The following is a 14085-nucleotide window of genomic DNA, read 5'->3' as shown; positions in this document are numbered from 1 at the left end:
CAAGGAAATACAAGAACTACATCATAGTGGTCAGTTAGGCCTAATTTCTTCACCTTGCCACGATAAAGACAGATTTCAATCCTCGGAGGTCGCCTATCCAATAAATGAAGCTGAAGAACTATGACCGGGATTCAGTATTTAACGTTCGATCCACCGCAAAACAGCCGCATGTTCATTTTCGGACATCGAATGTGAGCATACTAGTCTGGCAGATAGCACGAGCCAATGAGTCCGACAAACAGGAAGCTTGGACCCTGCAGATCTCTATTCATGGGGATTGTGAGAAAGTGTCTCCACTTTGGTCATTTGGGCGAACAAGTGCGAGCTGTGGAGAACAGGGCTGAGGCTAAACCCAACAATCTTCAGGGTTCATCCCCAGGGCTTTCGGCAGCTTTATCCGATTATATGATCCACGTATAGATTTTGCGATGGAATTATGTCCCTGGAAATTTTATGGGCACAGATTTCAGCTGTGAGACCGTATTTTAGGACCAGTTTCGCTTTTGGGATTTTTGGACCCCAATCCATTTTCAGGGTACAAGGCTGCGGTGAATCACAAAAACAAGTGTACATCAGAGGACCACCCTCCTGGCATCTCTATCCGCCGCTCAATCATATGCCAAAATTCCCCAGCAAAAGAATCAGAATTTTCAGTGACCCATAAAGCCCAGTTCTCTGGGGAAGGACCATGTGAGAATCCTATCACCCGCACGTAAGCACTAACCTTTTGATAAGACGAGTGAGTGGCAGCAGAGTTAGCTGGACAGCCCAATTTGATTGGTCCGCCTAACGCCTTGAACAATATCTGCTGTTTTTTTCCAAAGTTCTCCAAGTCCACTCCGCTATCTTGAAGGTCTTGCAACCAATATCTCAGGCTCGAATTGCGTCTGGCAATAGCCTTGGTTGTATAACCCCAAAAGAAAATTCCATCGCAAAAGGCAGTAAGCAACGTAGATCCATCATCATCAACTTGATTGACATCAAGGCCACCGACCAGGAAATCATGAAAAAGCCGGAACATGGGCTTATAATGTGTCTCGTCCTCAACTCCATCTCGATAGACTTGTAATTCTCCAAGCTTTCTAGAAATCCGATTCGGCAGATTAAGAATTCCATAACTTGCTAGGAAGTCAGAGTACAGTTCAAATTCCGGGGGGCATGTGGTGAATACAATCCCACGAAAAATGATGCGCAATAGCTCAGGAAGCTCCAAGTATGCACATGTCACGTTCCACGAGGCGCCCCGGGAAATCACGTAGTACTTAGAAAATGGAAACAAGTTGCGCCGGGTACTATTGAGCAACCAACCACCACGTCCCGGGTGGTTCAAGTAGTGTAGGACAAGTTTGTTTCGCTTCACTTGAGGAATCAAGTCGTGCCGGCTACGCTGGAGCAACCAATTCTCAGAGTTCGAATGGTTCAAGTAGTATAGGGCAAGTTCGTTTCGCTTCACTTGAGGAAGTTCGTAGAATGATGGTAAGAACCTTTCGAGCACGAAAAGAAATTCCTTCGCAGAGCCACGGAAATGATATAGAGACTTCAATATCATGTATCCCTCGTCTTCAAATGTTTCATTCTGGTATTTGAGAACGAAAGATAAAACAGGAAGGAGCGGAATCCTTTTAATGGTACTTACAAAAAAGAAAACTAAGGATAGTAGTCTTGATTCGCCCTTTTGATAGTCGAAAAGGTTCAGTTCTGCGCCTTGTTCGAGAAGGAGTGCGACCACCTCGAGGTGAGACAGATATAAAGCAATCTTTTGTCCATTTGTTAGTTAAAAACTTTCGATTGAAAGGAAATTTAGATATTTAACTCACGTCAAGCAATGTCTGCCCATACTCACCTGGACCGCGGTCAAAAGGTGAAGCTTCCCCGGACGAGAAGAGGCGCTGAAGGCCTTGAACGTCATTTGACCTCACACACTGGTGAACAATGGAAGAATGAAAAATTATGTTGTAGGCTTGAAAGTTCCATCGCCAGCTATTGGGAGTCCTTGCACCTGTGACTTCTAAGCACTTTGAAGTCAACCAGGATGGCAGCGCAAGCCTCCATAAATAATTGTTCTTATGTGGACGTCGAGTAATTTTCCTATGTGAGGATTGCGTGTGAATGTCCGTATCACATCCAGCTTCTGATCAGAAAATTAGCCCTCTTGGCATATTCTGAATTGATTAAAAAGTGTGAATGCTTACCATTCTCATTTTGAAACATCTGCAAGTCAGCGTCATGTTTTCCACTCAAGATCCTCGTCGCAATCAATTCAGGCTGCACTTGAATCAATGCCCTAGTAGTGTCAGCCCTAATTCAGAAGTATCGACTGTACTCGCAGACCTTGTATAGCATTGTTGAGAAAGAGAAAGTAACCGGCTTGCGTTCCCCAGCCTGGTCCGATATTTCTCGATACTGCCCTTCTTGATCACCACCTTCAATGAGGCATATGTCCTTGTGAGCCCACTTATCGGCCGAATCTCCTTGATCAGACTATCAGAAACAGTCTCTAAATCAACAGCAGCTTCTTTGCAAAGTTCCAGACTTTGTAAGGCATGATTGCTATTCTTTAAAACACCAGCGACCTCGTCTTTCGACAAATCCTCCTCAATATCCGTCAGGATGAGGCCAAAGATCTCAACTTCCCGAACCAGTCGCTGTAGGTCCTCAGGTGCATCTCGTATTTGGCTCCAGCAGTCTCTGATCTGGAAAATCGACTTCGTGGCCTGAGCAACGACAGTAGCGAAAGTTAACGCTCCGGAAACGACACCGATTACTTCGGCCATAACGGCCGTGAATAATTTGATATGTGCGAAACGGTGAGTTGAAAAGAATCGAAGAGGGAGACAACTGGAAACTTGAATGCGGAGTCAGAACTCGCCCAGTGATGCATTAGTAGCGGCTCAAGTTGTTGCTTCATTGGGCACCTAGACTGCGCCTCAGCATCACTTAGCGCCAGCCTGACTCCGCCTTAATTGGGGGCGACTCTTGACCGGTTCTTCGATTATTGCTTTTTCCTTAGGCACCATGACCACTGTGGCTGTGTCTGTATACTACTTCGTGTTCTTCTAGGTTGCAGCGCCTCTGTTGAATATTGATCGATAGCTATGCCTTGTTTTTGCATAGATGGCTGAGCTGGCAATGCTATTGAGTATATTCATCCTAGCCAAGGGTGAAGATTGAAAACATGATTAACTCCATTAATGATTGTACAGCTGACTATGAGGCTGATATGCTTTTTCCAATATGGCTCTATGACAGAATACCCATCCATCCATCCATCCACCACTCCCTCCAATAAATGCCCGCCGCCATTACTGCGACGGCGCATTCTTCTTCTCGATCATGTTGTCATGCAACTTGATTAACTCAGGAATAATAATACTTTCGATTTCAAGACCTTCGCCACCAATCTCTGGTGGATTCGGCGCTTGCTGTGACTCGGAACCAGTTGCGCCTTTGCCGCCCTTCATTATCTCTGCCAGGCCGACTTGATCTTCGACGCCGGAGATACTCTTACTGCGGCGGGCTTTGGGGACTCGGATCCATCGCTCGTGTGGGGGATCTGGAGTGATGAAGACAACTTCCCACTTGCGCGTTGAGAGAAGGTTACCGATAACGAGGTGGTGTGAGTATCGCTGCAAGGCAGTGCGCGCCTTATAAACCAGTAACGTAGGATCAGTCTCCAGCTTGAAGGAAACAACCATACTCCCATCCGGAGCCCATCCATCGACTAGTCGATGCAAGAACTTTGGCACAGGATCAAGGTTAATAACCAGCTTCTTCTGACTGGCCGGCGTCGCCTCGTTCTCTCCGGTGTATATCTCATCGTCCCCTTCAACAGCACTATCCGCACCACTGTCACCGCCACCACCCTGGTATTGAGGCGGCAACTCTGAAGACTGAATCTTATGCTCAGCCATCCGACTCCTCGGGATAAAAAAGTCGCTCACGGCAGCAGCAAGATAAAACAACGCATTCGGACCAAGCGGCCGCATCAACTTCGCCAACGACCGCAACTCAAACATATACTCCGCAACCGTCGTAAACGGCAACAAAAGGAGTCGATTATTCTGCTTCGCGTAGCGATACTTCCTCAACACATCACGCATCTCAGTCTGATACTCATCGCGCACAACAATAGACCCATGATCCTGATTCGCCGCGCCCGGAACAGGTGGCGCCTCGTCCATAAAGTCCAAGAAACAGTTCGTCGAGTGGCTGTAGTGTCGCGAATACGGCAGCAGACTGTACTGCCGGTGTAGGAAGATTACCGCGTACCCTTGTTCCAGGAAGTACTCTGCCGAGGTCGCGCCGCGGGTTCCCGCGGAGAAATTGTCGATGAAGCGGACTGTTTGCGCTTCGAGGGGGACGGTTGTTCCGCCCGATGTTACGAGGACGACACGGCGGTTGGCTTCCACGTGGAGGTCGATGAAAGCGCGGGCTAGGGCTTCGTGTTTGGGGAGAGCCTTTGGTGGTGGGTATTCGTTGAAGTAGACGGATTCGGCCTCTGCGGGTTCCATGTCGCCGAGGGAGGGGGACATGGTGGACGAGATTGGGAAAGGGATGCCGACGGTGAAGAGGATGGAAGGATGAGAGAATTGAGAAAGGGCGGAAGGGTTGAGGAGGTTGCGACGTAAGTTTTGGCTCGTTGGGGATGATTCAAGGATCCGGCCGCTTTGAATCGGCGGGTGGATACGCAAATCAGATGCCGAGGCCGCGGTTGATCATGGAGGGGTTGCAATGGATGCTGCCAGTGGGTGGTGCTGATGCGACCGGGGTCAATCAGCGTGGGGCGATTGGCAAGCTTCCCAACGGGTGGGATGGGATAAAGGGATGCAGCTGAAGCTGTAGCAGGCTTGCGATGAAAGACTGACTGGTCTTGTCTATATAGCAAAGCATTGACAGGGGTCGATCGGAAGCTCCGTAGCTCGGTGACTTTTTGCCCCGCTGTAGCCGGTTGTACAGTTTGTTCTTTGGAACCTGCGGAGATCGGCCTGCCTGATTGGGTTTTAGCGCTGCCGCTGGGCCGATGCGGATCTCGGTGTCAGAATGGAAAAAGGGAACCCTAGGTAAGTTGGGAAGAAAAAGGAGCCTGTTGCTCGACTGTTTGAGGGTGACTGTCGGAGTGAAGCGTGGTGAAGCGTTGTGATTGGTTCCTGAAGGTGGGTGGGTAACGTGTAGACTGGTTTATACTGAGCAGATTCCAGCACTCACTCGGACAGAAGGATGTATTAATTACATGAGTACTAGCATTTACGGTGTAGTAAATAAGGAAAAGGAGAACGCATGGTTCTGAATTGCTATGGTTTACTCCGAAATTAGGAGGAATAAATTGCTAGAACTAGATCTACTCGGTAGCTGGTATCCTGCAGATGCGAGAGTGGGTCGTGATCTACCCCGTACATTCATTCTATGCATGTATGCATAAGCCACGGACTGACAAAGGGGTCTGGAGTTGAGATTGGTTCGATCAAATCGACAGCTAGATTGATGTGTAACCCCAAGATCTTCCATCGCCACTCAATAGATCGTCATCGTGAATTCATCAAGTCATAATAAACTGCACACCAGCGCGCAATCACACCAGCATTTACTGGAGATATCGGCTTCGAAGGGCTTGGCTGATCGTACTCATGCGGCTCGCCATACCGCCTTGTTGCATGTTGCTCATGAGAGCTTCTTCGAGTGCTGATTGGGTCACACTGGTATCTAATTCCGCGCGTAAGTAAGAAGCCGCAAAACATAGAAAGCTCATCAAGGTGGTACCGGACTTACCATCCAAGTCACTAAAGCTGCTGCCCATGCTGGGTGTGCCATCACTGCCATTCACCCCACCCTTGCTGCGTGGGCTTGCGCGCGACTGTTCTGTAGCCCGGCCGCCGCTACGGGGACTCCGCAGAGGAGCTCGGCGATCATCGCCCCTCGCTGGATGATTTGGGCCAGTGGAGCTTGCAGAGCTCATTCCGGTTGAGCTGGCGCTTGACTCTGCATCTGTTGGTAAGAACACAGGCCTGCGTTGGGTTGGAGGCCAGACGGCTGATGCTTGATCGGCATCTAGTCGCAGAGTGCCACTTAATTCTTGGCTTACTCTTTCGCTGGGGTGTTCTCGTGGTAGTTGCTCGTGTCGGGGCATGGGGAGGAAAGCGGGCGCATCGTCATCGTCGTCCTCATCGTCGCGGATACCAGCGCGGGACTGATGCTCGGAGTATTTTCCGAAATTGCGCCAGCGCGGGAAGCGACGGGGTGAAGTCTCTTCCTCGGAGTCCGATTCTTCGGAGCTTGAGCTCAAATCCTCTTCTTTGAGAGGCGGTGACCGCATGAATGAAGTGCTTTGAGGTTGCTCGCGACGGGGAACGGAAGGTCGACGAGTACTGCTCCCCACTCCCTGTTCTCGACCATCAGTGATCGGTGTGTCAGTTCGGGATGTATCGCGGACTCGGTTGATAGTTGTGGTTGATGTAGAGCTCAGTCTTCGGTCGGTGGGAGCAGGCTGAAGAGCCTCTCGCTGCTGCGAAACTTGGCGGAACATGCCGCGAGAGCCTGAAGACTTGTCAGTGTGTTATGGCACAGAAATTTCATTTGAATACATACCAGCTACAGGTGGTCTTTGTGGCTGACCACCAAGTGCGGTACTTCCAGCCACAGATCCTGGGGCTGGGGAGGGCGAATTTGAATGTATTTGAAGTTGCTGGGGCGCTTTGCGCATTTGGGCGCGCGCCTGGGTAAGTTGTCTTTCATAGAGCCATGCAACCTGCTGCTGCAAAAATTGAAGGGTGACTCCAAAGCGCTCGGACCTGATGGTACATGTTAGCCAAATGCCTTTGAGCGTGAAAATCTCCGGATGGCAGTTACAGTTCATTCCCTGTCGGAAGTTAGACGGCGGTTTCAGTAAATAACATATGCAGCGGACTCACAATCGAGACCATCTTTTGATGGTCGGGAAATTAAATCCCAAAGCGCTCTCTCCTTCTTGGCATCCCAGTCCACCTAGTCAACAGTTAGATCGGGGAAACACCTTGAAGATGGATTTTATCAGCCACTTACCGAGGGAGGGTCTTGAAAGTCACCTCGCGGAAACGGAAGCCGAATGAGGACCGCGTACTGGTCAGTCATCTCGTGACTCGACATCAGGAAGGTCGGGGAAGAGGGGGCAGCTTAGAGAAGAGAGTGGTGGGGAGGATTAAGAGGATGAAGAGGATGGGGAAGATGGGAAGGGAGAAGAGAGAGCAAACGGGGGATCTTGGGTATGAAATTCGAGCGGGCACCCTCCACTCTCACTCGATGATGACGAGGGAGAGGATGGAGCTAACGGGGAGTCTTGGTTTTCAAGTTCAAGGGGGCAGCCTCCACTCTCGCTTGAAGATGATGAGGAGGGAGAATATGGAGCAGAGTCGTGTTGCTTATGAGTTAGGCTTCGTGAGGCCAGTTGCTCGTGGATGAGCCTGTAGATATTGGCGATGGTGGGATCGCTATCCACGAGGGTGCTCTCTGAAGATGAGGAGGAGGAGAAACACGACTCTTCGTATTCGTCAAAGTCAAATACAGATCCAACACTAACAGATGCAGGGCTGTTCCCAGAGCTGCTCCCAGACACGTCCTGGGAGTTGTCAGAGGTGAAGGTTGAGGCGCTCGGGACGTGGGAAAAACACGAGAAGCTCTCACTTGAAAGATCAGTGGAGTCACAGCCCTGTGGATGGTCGATAATCTCCTCTTGTGCTGTATTCGATGAAGGCTGATGACAACAGGCACAATCGGAGTTGCGGTTGTGCCAGGGGCACGTCATGATCGCCATGGGATCTCGAACGTCTTGGCATTCGCGTGGATGGGAAGTGGGGAGTGCGTGGGTGTGCTGCCTCAAGGTGGGTCACAACACCCCGAGACGCTCTGAAGATGTCTAGTCAGATGACCTGACTCAATACCTACGCACCATTTAGTATACCCACGCGTCTCCATAATCAGAGTCAACCAGTATAGTATAAACGAATGAATGTCCCGCTAAATGATTCCCTTATTAAAATATATGTGAAAGCAGAATAATAAATTGTACTCTGTCATTTTTTTTTGGCTTAAGTGACCCCGGCGAAACGGAAGCTGAATCAAAAACGGCGTACTAGTCCGTCATATCAGTCATCTGGTAGCGAGACACCACTAATGTTACTATGTGAAGAAGAGACTGATAAAGAGGCCAAAGAGGGCTTTCGGTCAAGATACTGAATGTCTAAGGTATGCAAGTGTCAGAGGCACAGTGCCTTGATCGAACTTTTAGTTCTGCTCGTTAATGAGGATGATGGTTGTGGTTGCGTTTCCTGGGGCTGTTTTGAGCTTATAATGGATTGTGAGTAGATAATCACCTCATTGATACAGGTCGTGCATATGCTAGGTCCACCATTTCTGGTAGTCTTACTTTCTGATGAGGAGGGGTTTCAAGAAGAAAGAGCCAACGTGGGGTCTTGTTGTTGAGAGGTTCAAGGGCGCACCCTTCAAAATTCTCCGATGATGAGCGTAAATGGAGAAGAAAAGCTGTGCTTGTCGCGATTTAAAGTAAAGTAGTGTCGGGTACATAGAGCCAAAGTGAGGTGAGGTGAATTGGCCTTGACGAAGAGCTTGTGCTACCCCAGTCCCTCATTAAAATATATTGGAAAGCAGAGCATCCCTCTTCGATCGGGTTTTATTTCTTTCCAAGTCACCCTCGCAAAGATGGAGCCAAATTCAAAGGGCGTACTGGTCAGTCATCCAGTTGTTAAAGGCCAGTTATAATGGGAAGATACTAAGCATAAGAGAGGGAGGAGGGGATGGATTAGAAAGGCAAAGGATAAAGGACGGCGCTTGCAAACTAGAGGCGATAGATACCACCAGTTCCACTAATAGTCATTGCTGTCAGAATAATGCAACCTTGGGATAGTTGCATTTAATGGTATCTAGTTTTTCTAACATAAATTTGTGCCTTTCTCCAACTTATCAGCGTAGAATAAATGAATATAACTTTGTTAGCTCATTGTATTATACGATCTGTTTAAAGACGGGTGAAAGACCAGCCCACTTGGCAAGCCCATTGACCCATCATCTTCTAAATGCGAGCTTCAAATTCCTTGATCTGTCATTGTTCCGTTGAGTTGTTTCCATAATGCGTGCGCTATCTCCAAGTGAGGTTTTTCCCGGGCCCTATTGTCTCAATGTTGGACCAGGGAAAGCGTGCGTTAGGGCCGCTCAGGCTCGTCCCCCGCTGAAGCTAAACCCGAAGCCCTCCTGGCTCGGTGACGGAAAAAGTCCCGCTTGGCCCATTTCCAGAATTCGACGCCAATGAAGAACAGAACCACTTCGACTGCCACAATACCCCACTCCCATGTTATAGGCTTGTGCTTGAACACAACATCGTTCAGCACAGGGATATAGAGGATAGGGAACATCGTAATCCATCCCGCCATGATGGACCAAAAAAGGAACTTGTTCCTCCAAACATCGTACATCCATTGGGTAAAGTACCTCTTGGATTTTGGTTGCATGCGGAAGAAAGATCGGCGCATATCGACCATTTCCCAGGCTAGGAACAGCGCGAACCATGTTAAACACACGAATGTGGTGGCTCGCGCTCGGAAGACCAGTTCGCAATCTGTGATATGATCTGACCACTCTTGATTGCAGCCACGGGCCAAGTTACCGTCTCCAAAACCCCACATTCGTACGGAGAATGCCGTCAGACAAAGGGCTGCTGTCCAGATACCATACACAAGAATATCAACCACTACCTCCCATGTGAAGATGCCTTGCTTATTTTGAGGAGGCCGGTCCATAATGTCAGATGCAGCTATCTCCATACCGAGGCCCATGTCTGGCATACCCGATGTAATCATAATAATCCAGAGGATCTCGACCGGTGAAAGAGGAAACACAGATTGGTTGTCAGCGTCTTTAAAAGCCAATCCAATCAGTAAGGTACAGGCCTGGGCGATGTTTTCAGACAACAAGTGAAGCACAAATTTCTGAATATTGTCGAAGATACGACGACCCTCCTCGACGGCATTCAGAATCGAAGCGAAGTTGTCGTCTGTTAGAATAATATCAGAGGCATCTTTGGCGACATCCGATCCCGTCTGTCCCATAGCGATACCCACGTCGGCATGCTTAAGGGATGGGGAGTCATTCACTCCATCTCCGGTCATCGCCACGAAGCGGCGACGCCGATGAAGGGCGTCGATCATGCGTACCTTGGTTTGAGGAGCGCAGCGTGCGATCACCAAGGGAAGAGTAGGAAGGGCATCTATCTGCTCATCGGTGAGCTTGTCAAACTGACTAGCAGTCATGACCATGGCATCCTCGACATCAGCTGCTACAGAGCTGAAATCGGAAGGAAGGATTCCAACCTGCTGTGCAATTGCTTTGGCAGTTCCATGGTGATCTCCTGTGACCATATGAACAACTATACCAGCTCGGTAGCAGGCCTGGATAGAGTCTGCTGTCTCGGGTCGAGGAGGATCATACAACCCAATCAGCCCAAGAAAGCACAGATTACTTTCCACACTCTCACGTTCCAGGTCAGAGTCTTCAAGCAATTGTGTCTGGCCAGTGTACGGTCGATGAGCTAGAGCCAGTACTCGAAGTCCCAACTTTGCCAAGTCGTCCATATTCTGATAGATCTTTTTGCGGTGGTCATCTGTTATTGGTAGGGGTGTGGACGAATCTTGGTCCCAAATCACAGAGGTGCACGAATCAACAATACGCTCAACAGCACCCTTGGTAAATACCATTGTGCACCCGTCTTTTAGGGAAGCTTTGTCGAAAATCACAGACATCTTCTTCACAGTCGAATCGAATGGAAATTCAGCCTTTTGGTGCCAAAGTATATTCTGGCCTTTTGTCCAGCGGTCGCGGTTCCAGTTGAATCTCGATGCAAATACTTGAATAGCAATTTCTGTCGGTTCACCACGTGCGCTCCATTCGCCCTCTTCAGATTTGTATATATGTGCAAGGTTAGCCATAGCTGCGACATTCAGAAAGTCCTCAAGCTGGCGGTTCCCTGATACCAGGTCCTCTGCATTCTCCACAGCGGCGCCTTCCTTTTCATCATCAAAGTCTGAAGGGGATAGAGGAGTAAAGGTGATATCCCCAATGGTAGGATTGAATGGCTCGTTGGATGTACCAACAGAGTATGTCCCGCAAGACGGAATCCATGCTTTTTTCACCACCATTTTGCCCTGAGTCAACGTGCCAGTTTTATCGGAGCATATATCGGTAACGGCACCGAGTGCTTCCAACGAGTCTAGCTTGCGAACAATTACGTTCCGCTGGACCATATGCTTGGTACCCACAGCCATAGTGATGGTAAGCACGACCACAAGACACGCCGGTATCATACTAATACCGGTGGCAACGGCATACATGATAACTTCGGTATTGCTGCTGAACAGATTTGCAGCCATACATGCAATGGCAAAAAGAACAGCAACTCCAAAAAGTAAGCAGGCGAGTTTTGACAGCTTCCTTTGTAAAGGAGTTCCGACATTAACACCGAGGAATCGACCCACGGCATCGGTCCCCGTGAGTGTCCAAGCCTGGACATACCACCGTTTCTTGGTCTCGCCGTTTTGATCACGTTTGACAGGGCGGCGCTTGCTACCACTAGCCCGCAGCGCGAGAGCAATGGAGCCAATCTCTGTGAACATGCCTGTACTGAAGACGACACCACGACCACGACCACGAGTGACTGTGCTCGAGCTATAAGCAATATTCAGACGGTCTCCGGGCCCAATATCCTCTTTGAATGTCGTGTCACATTCTTTCTGTACTGGAAGAGACTCGCCGGTAAGAAGTGCTTCATCGGTCTCGAAATTGACTGCTTCAACCAGGCTATTACGGTTGAACAAATTAGAGTCATTTCAGCAGCCTTTCAAAAGCTATGGTAGGAATGGACTAACCGAATATCCGCTGGAACAGTATCCCCAGTCCTGAGTTCGACCATGTCACCCGGGACGATCTCCGACGATGGAACCGAGAACGTGTGTCCACCTCTCGAGACAGTCCCTGTCGGCGACGAAAGTGAATGTAACGACTCCATAGTCTTCTCCGCAGCGTATTCCTGGAAGAACCCAACCACGATATTCAAGACGATGACAGCGCAGATTACTCCACCCTCAATCCACGACTTAATTCCGAAACTGACCGCCATGGCCAGAATCAGCACCTGCATGAATTGGATCAGATGTCGAAAGTTTTCGACGAGTTCCAAGATACCGAAGTTACAAGCAATGGACCTCTTACTAGCATCATTGCGTTGGCCACCTGGCGCACGAGAATCTTGACAACCGACACCCCTTCGCCTTCATCGAGTTTATTTGGACCATACTGCTCTAGGCGACGACTGGCTTCGTCGGGAGCAAGACCTCCATCAATCTCAGTGCTAAGCACCTTGATTACGACTTCGTAAGGGACTGAGTGAGCTGGCTGTGTCAACGGACTGCCACCTGATCCCTGGTCGGGTGTGGGTTCCTTTCTCTTCGGCATTGGAGATTGTGCGAACTGAGTTGTAAGCTGTGGCTGCGAAGATAATGAGACGATATCGAAGCGGTCTGTCTATCAGTCGTTCTTAGTACAGGCACTGGTGAAAAGCTTCGAGTTTGTGCGAGGTACCTAAAATTAATTTGGATTGCACGCCCAACCCAGTCCTTTTAATATCTTGGTGAGTGTCAGTGTGGATCCTTCTCTTCGAGGGTATGACCGTCACCCATCGCCCTGCGTGAGGCTATTATTGGATAAGACAAGATACAAGACTTGGCGTTCGCGTTCGGGCCTGGAATCGGGTGTTTGCCCAGGACCACACGGCAATAATGGGCCAGTGAAAAGGAATCTCTGCTGGACCAGGACCCAGTAAGAGGAAGTTTGCCAAGATCGGGAGATTCTTTGTGTCCGAACTGGGTCTGCTCGAGTACGGTAACTTTCTTCTCCAGAGTAGTGCTCGGCAACGGCAACAGTCTATATTTCTTTTATTTTGTTTTTCATGATTCATGACTGAGAGGATCGATATCTTACTGGGTGTCTTTGAGGATGCCACTTTCCCAAAATACCCAGATCAAAGTCAATCACTAATTTGCAAACACCAATTGTCAGCCATATAGGAAGAGGAGAACTCAACAATAATCCAGATCTTTTGCCAAGCCTGTCGCCAATAATGTTGTTGCATGCCAAGCGCTCGGCGGAATTCCCAAGTCTGGGCACTTGGTTGTCCTGGGTTCCACGCAGTAACTACCATGTTGTACAGGTTAATTTTGCAACTAGAAAACTTGGAAGGTAATTCCTTTTGAATTCTCGCTAAGCACCGGGGAAAAGTAGCCCCTACTCAACAGATAGGCTGTCGAGCGTCACATATCAAATGCCGGGGTGTTTCATTCGTCATCTCAGTAATTCTAGTCATCTTGTAGTGAAACGTTTTGCTTTCTCGTAATATCTCTGCTTCTGCTCGTCTGTTCGGTTTGCCCATTTTTCTTTCACTTTTTGATAGTATCCTGCTGTTCCTGCTCGACGAAGTTGGCTATCTTCTTGTGCAGCCTTTCTCTTTCATGGCACTGTCGTAGCGCCTATTGTCGTTATGATCATATGGTCAGTCTTCATCACGAAAGATGGACCAGCCTTGTCTTACAGGAACCAAGCTCAAACATCCTCTTCGGGCTCTCCCTTCGGCATATTGGATCTGGGAGTGATACATGGTGTTCCTTAGCTCATCATCCTTTCTCCGTTGACTCAGCCTCCCGATCAGGAGAGCATGGTTATGGGAGAGCGAGAGGGGAGACTTATGAAGAGGGACCAAGGTGCGGGAGATACTACAATTGCTTGAGATGCTGTTCTTGTGGGAAATTGTACACTCGAGCGAGACGCTGCGCTTGAGGGAGGTGTTGTACTTGCCGGGGATGTTGCGGTTCGCGAGGCTGTTCCGGGTTTAGGAGAGGATATTAGTGAGTAGAGCATACCCCCCAGAGTGTAGGTATGTGTTTAGTAGGCCATGTATACCTAGGTATACGCCATCCATGCTGGCAACTGAATATATGCTATTAGAGTCTTCAGATTCTTCCAAGTCAAATACCGAGTCACTGTCGACAGATGCAG

General features: G+C 49.1%; 4 protein-coding genes across 4 annotated transcripts; all 4 read right to left on the bottom strand.

Moving 5' to 3' along the window:
• Window positions 1-553: 553 nt before the first annotated feature.
• On the bottom strand, window positions 554-2774 carry N7509_005176 (uncharacterized protein; the record flags this gene model as incomplete). Its single annotated transcript, XM_056629813.1, has 4 exons — window positions 554-1756; window positions 1818-2131; window positions 2193-2299; window positions 2332-2774. The coding sequence occupies 4 exons, from the start codon at window positions 2772-2774 to the stop codon at window positions 554-556; spliced, it is 2067 nt and encodes a 688-aa protein (XP_056489115.1).
• Window positions 2775-3302: 528 nt separating this feature from the next.
• Window positions 3303-4532, bottom strand: N7509_005175 (phosphopantothenate--cysteine ligase CAB2; the record flags this gene model as incomplete). Its single annotated transcript, XM_056629812.1, has 1 exon — window positions 3303-4532. The coding sequence occupies one exon, from the start codon at window positions 4530-4532 to the stop codon at window positions 3303-3305; it is 1230 nt and encodes a 409-aa protein (XP_056489114.1).
• Window positions 4533-5581: 1049 nt separating this feature from the next.
• Window positions 5582-7104, bottom strand: N7509_005174 (uncharacterized protein; the record flags this gene model as incomplete). The annotated part of the gene is made up of 6 exons (XM_056629811.1): window positions 5582-5700; window positions 5767-6531; window positions 6583-6785; window positions 6844-6853; window positions 6906-6978; window positions 7036-7104. The coding sequence occupies 6 exons, from the start codon at window positions 7102-7104 to the stop codon at window positions 5582-5584; spliced, it is 1239 nt and encodes a 412-aa protein (XP_056489113.1).
• A 2084-nt stretch (window positions 7105-9188) lies between these two features.
• On the bottom strand, window positions 9189-12489 carry N7509_005173 (cation-translocating P-type ATPase; the record flags this gene model as incomplete). The annotated part of the gene is made up of 3 exons (XM_056629810.1): window positions 9189-11835; window positions 11904-12169; window positions 12247-12489. The coding sequence occupies 3 exons, from the start codon at window positions 12487-12489 to the stop codon at window positions 9189-9191; spliced, it is 3156 nt and encodes a 1051-aa protein (XP_056489112.1).
• Between the last annotated feature and the right edge of the window lie 1596 nt (window positions 12490-14085).

This window comes from Penicillium cosmopolitanum (assembly GCF_028827165.1).
Source record: "Penicillium cosmopolitanum strain IBT 29677 chromosome Unknown utg000006l:49.0-5199605.0:1.0-5204138.0, whole genome shotgun sequence".
In the NCBI taxonomy this organism is placed as follows: Eukaryota; Fungi; Ascomycota; class Eurotiomycetes; order Eurotiales; family Aspergillaceae; genus Penicillium; species Penicillium cosmopolitanum.
The sequence above is the reverse complement of the archived record's forward strand: the minus strand, read 5'-3'. Positions and strand labels throughout refer to the sequence as shown.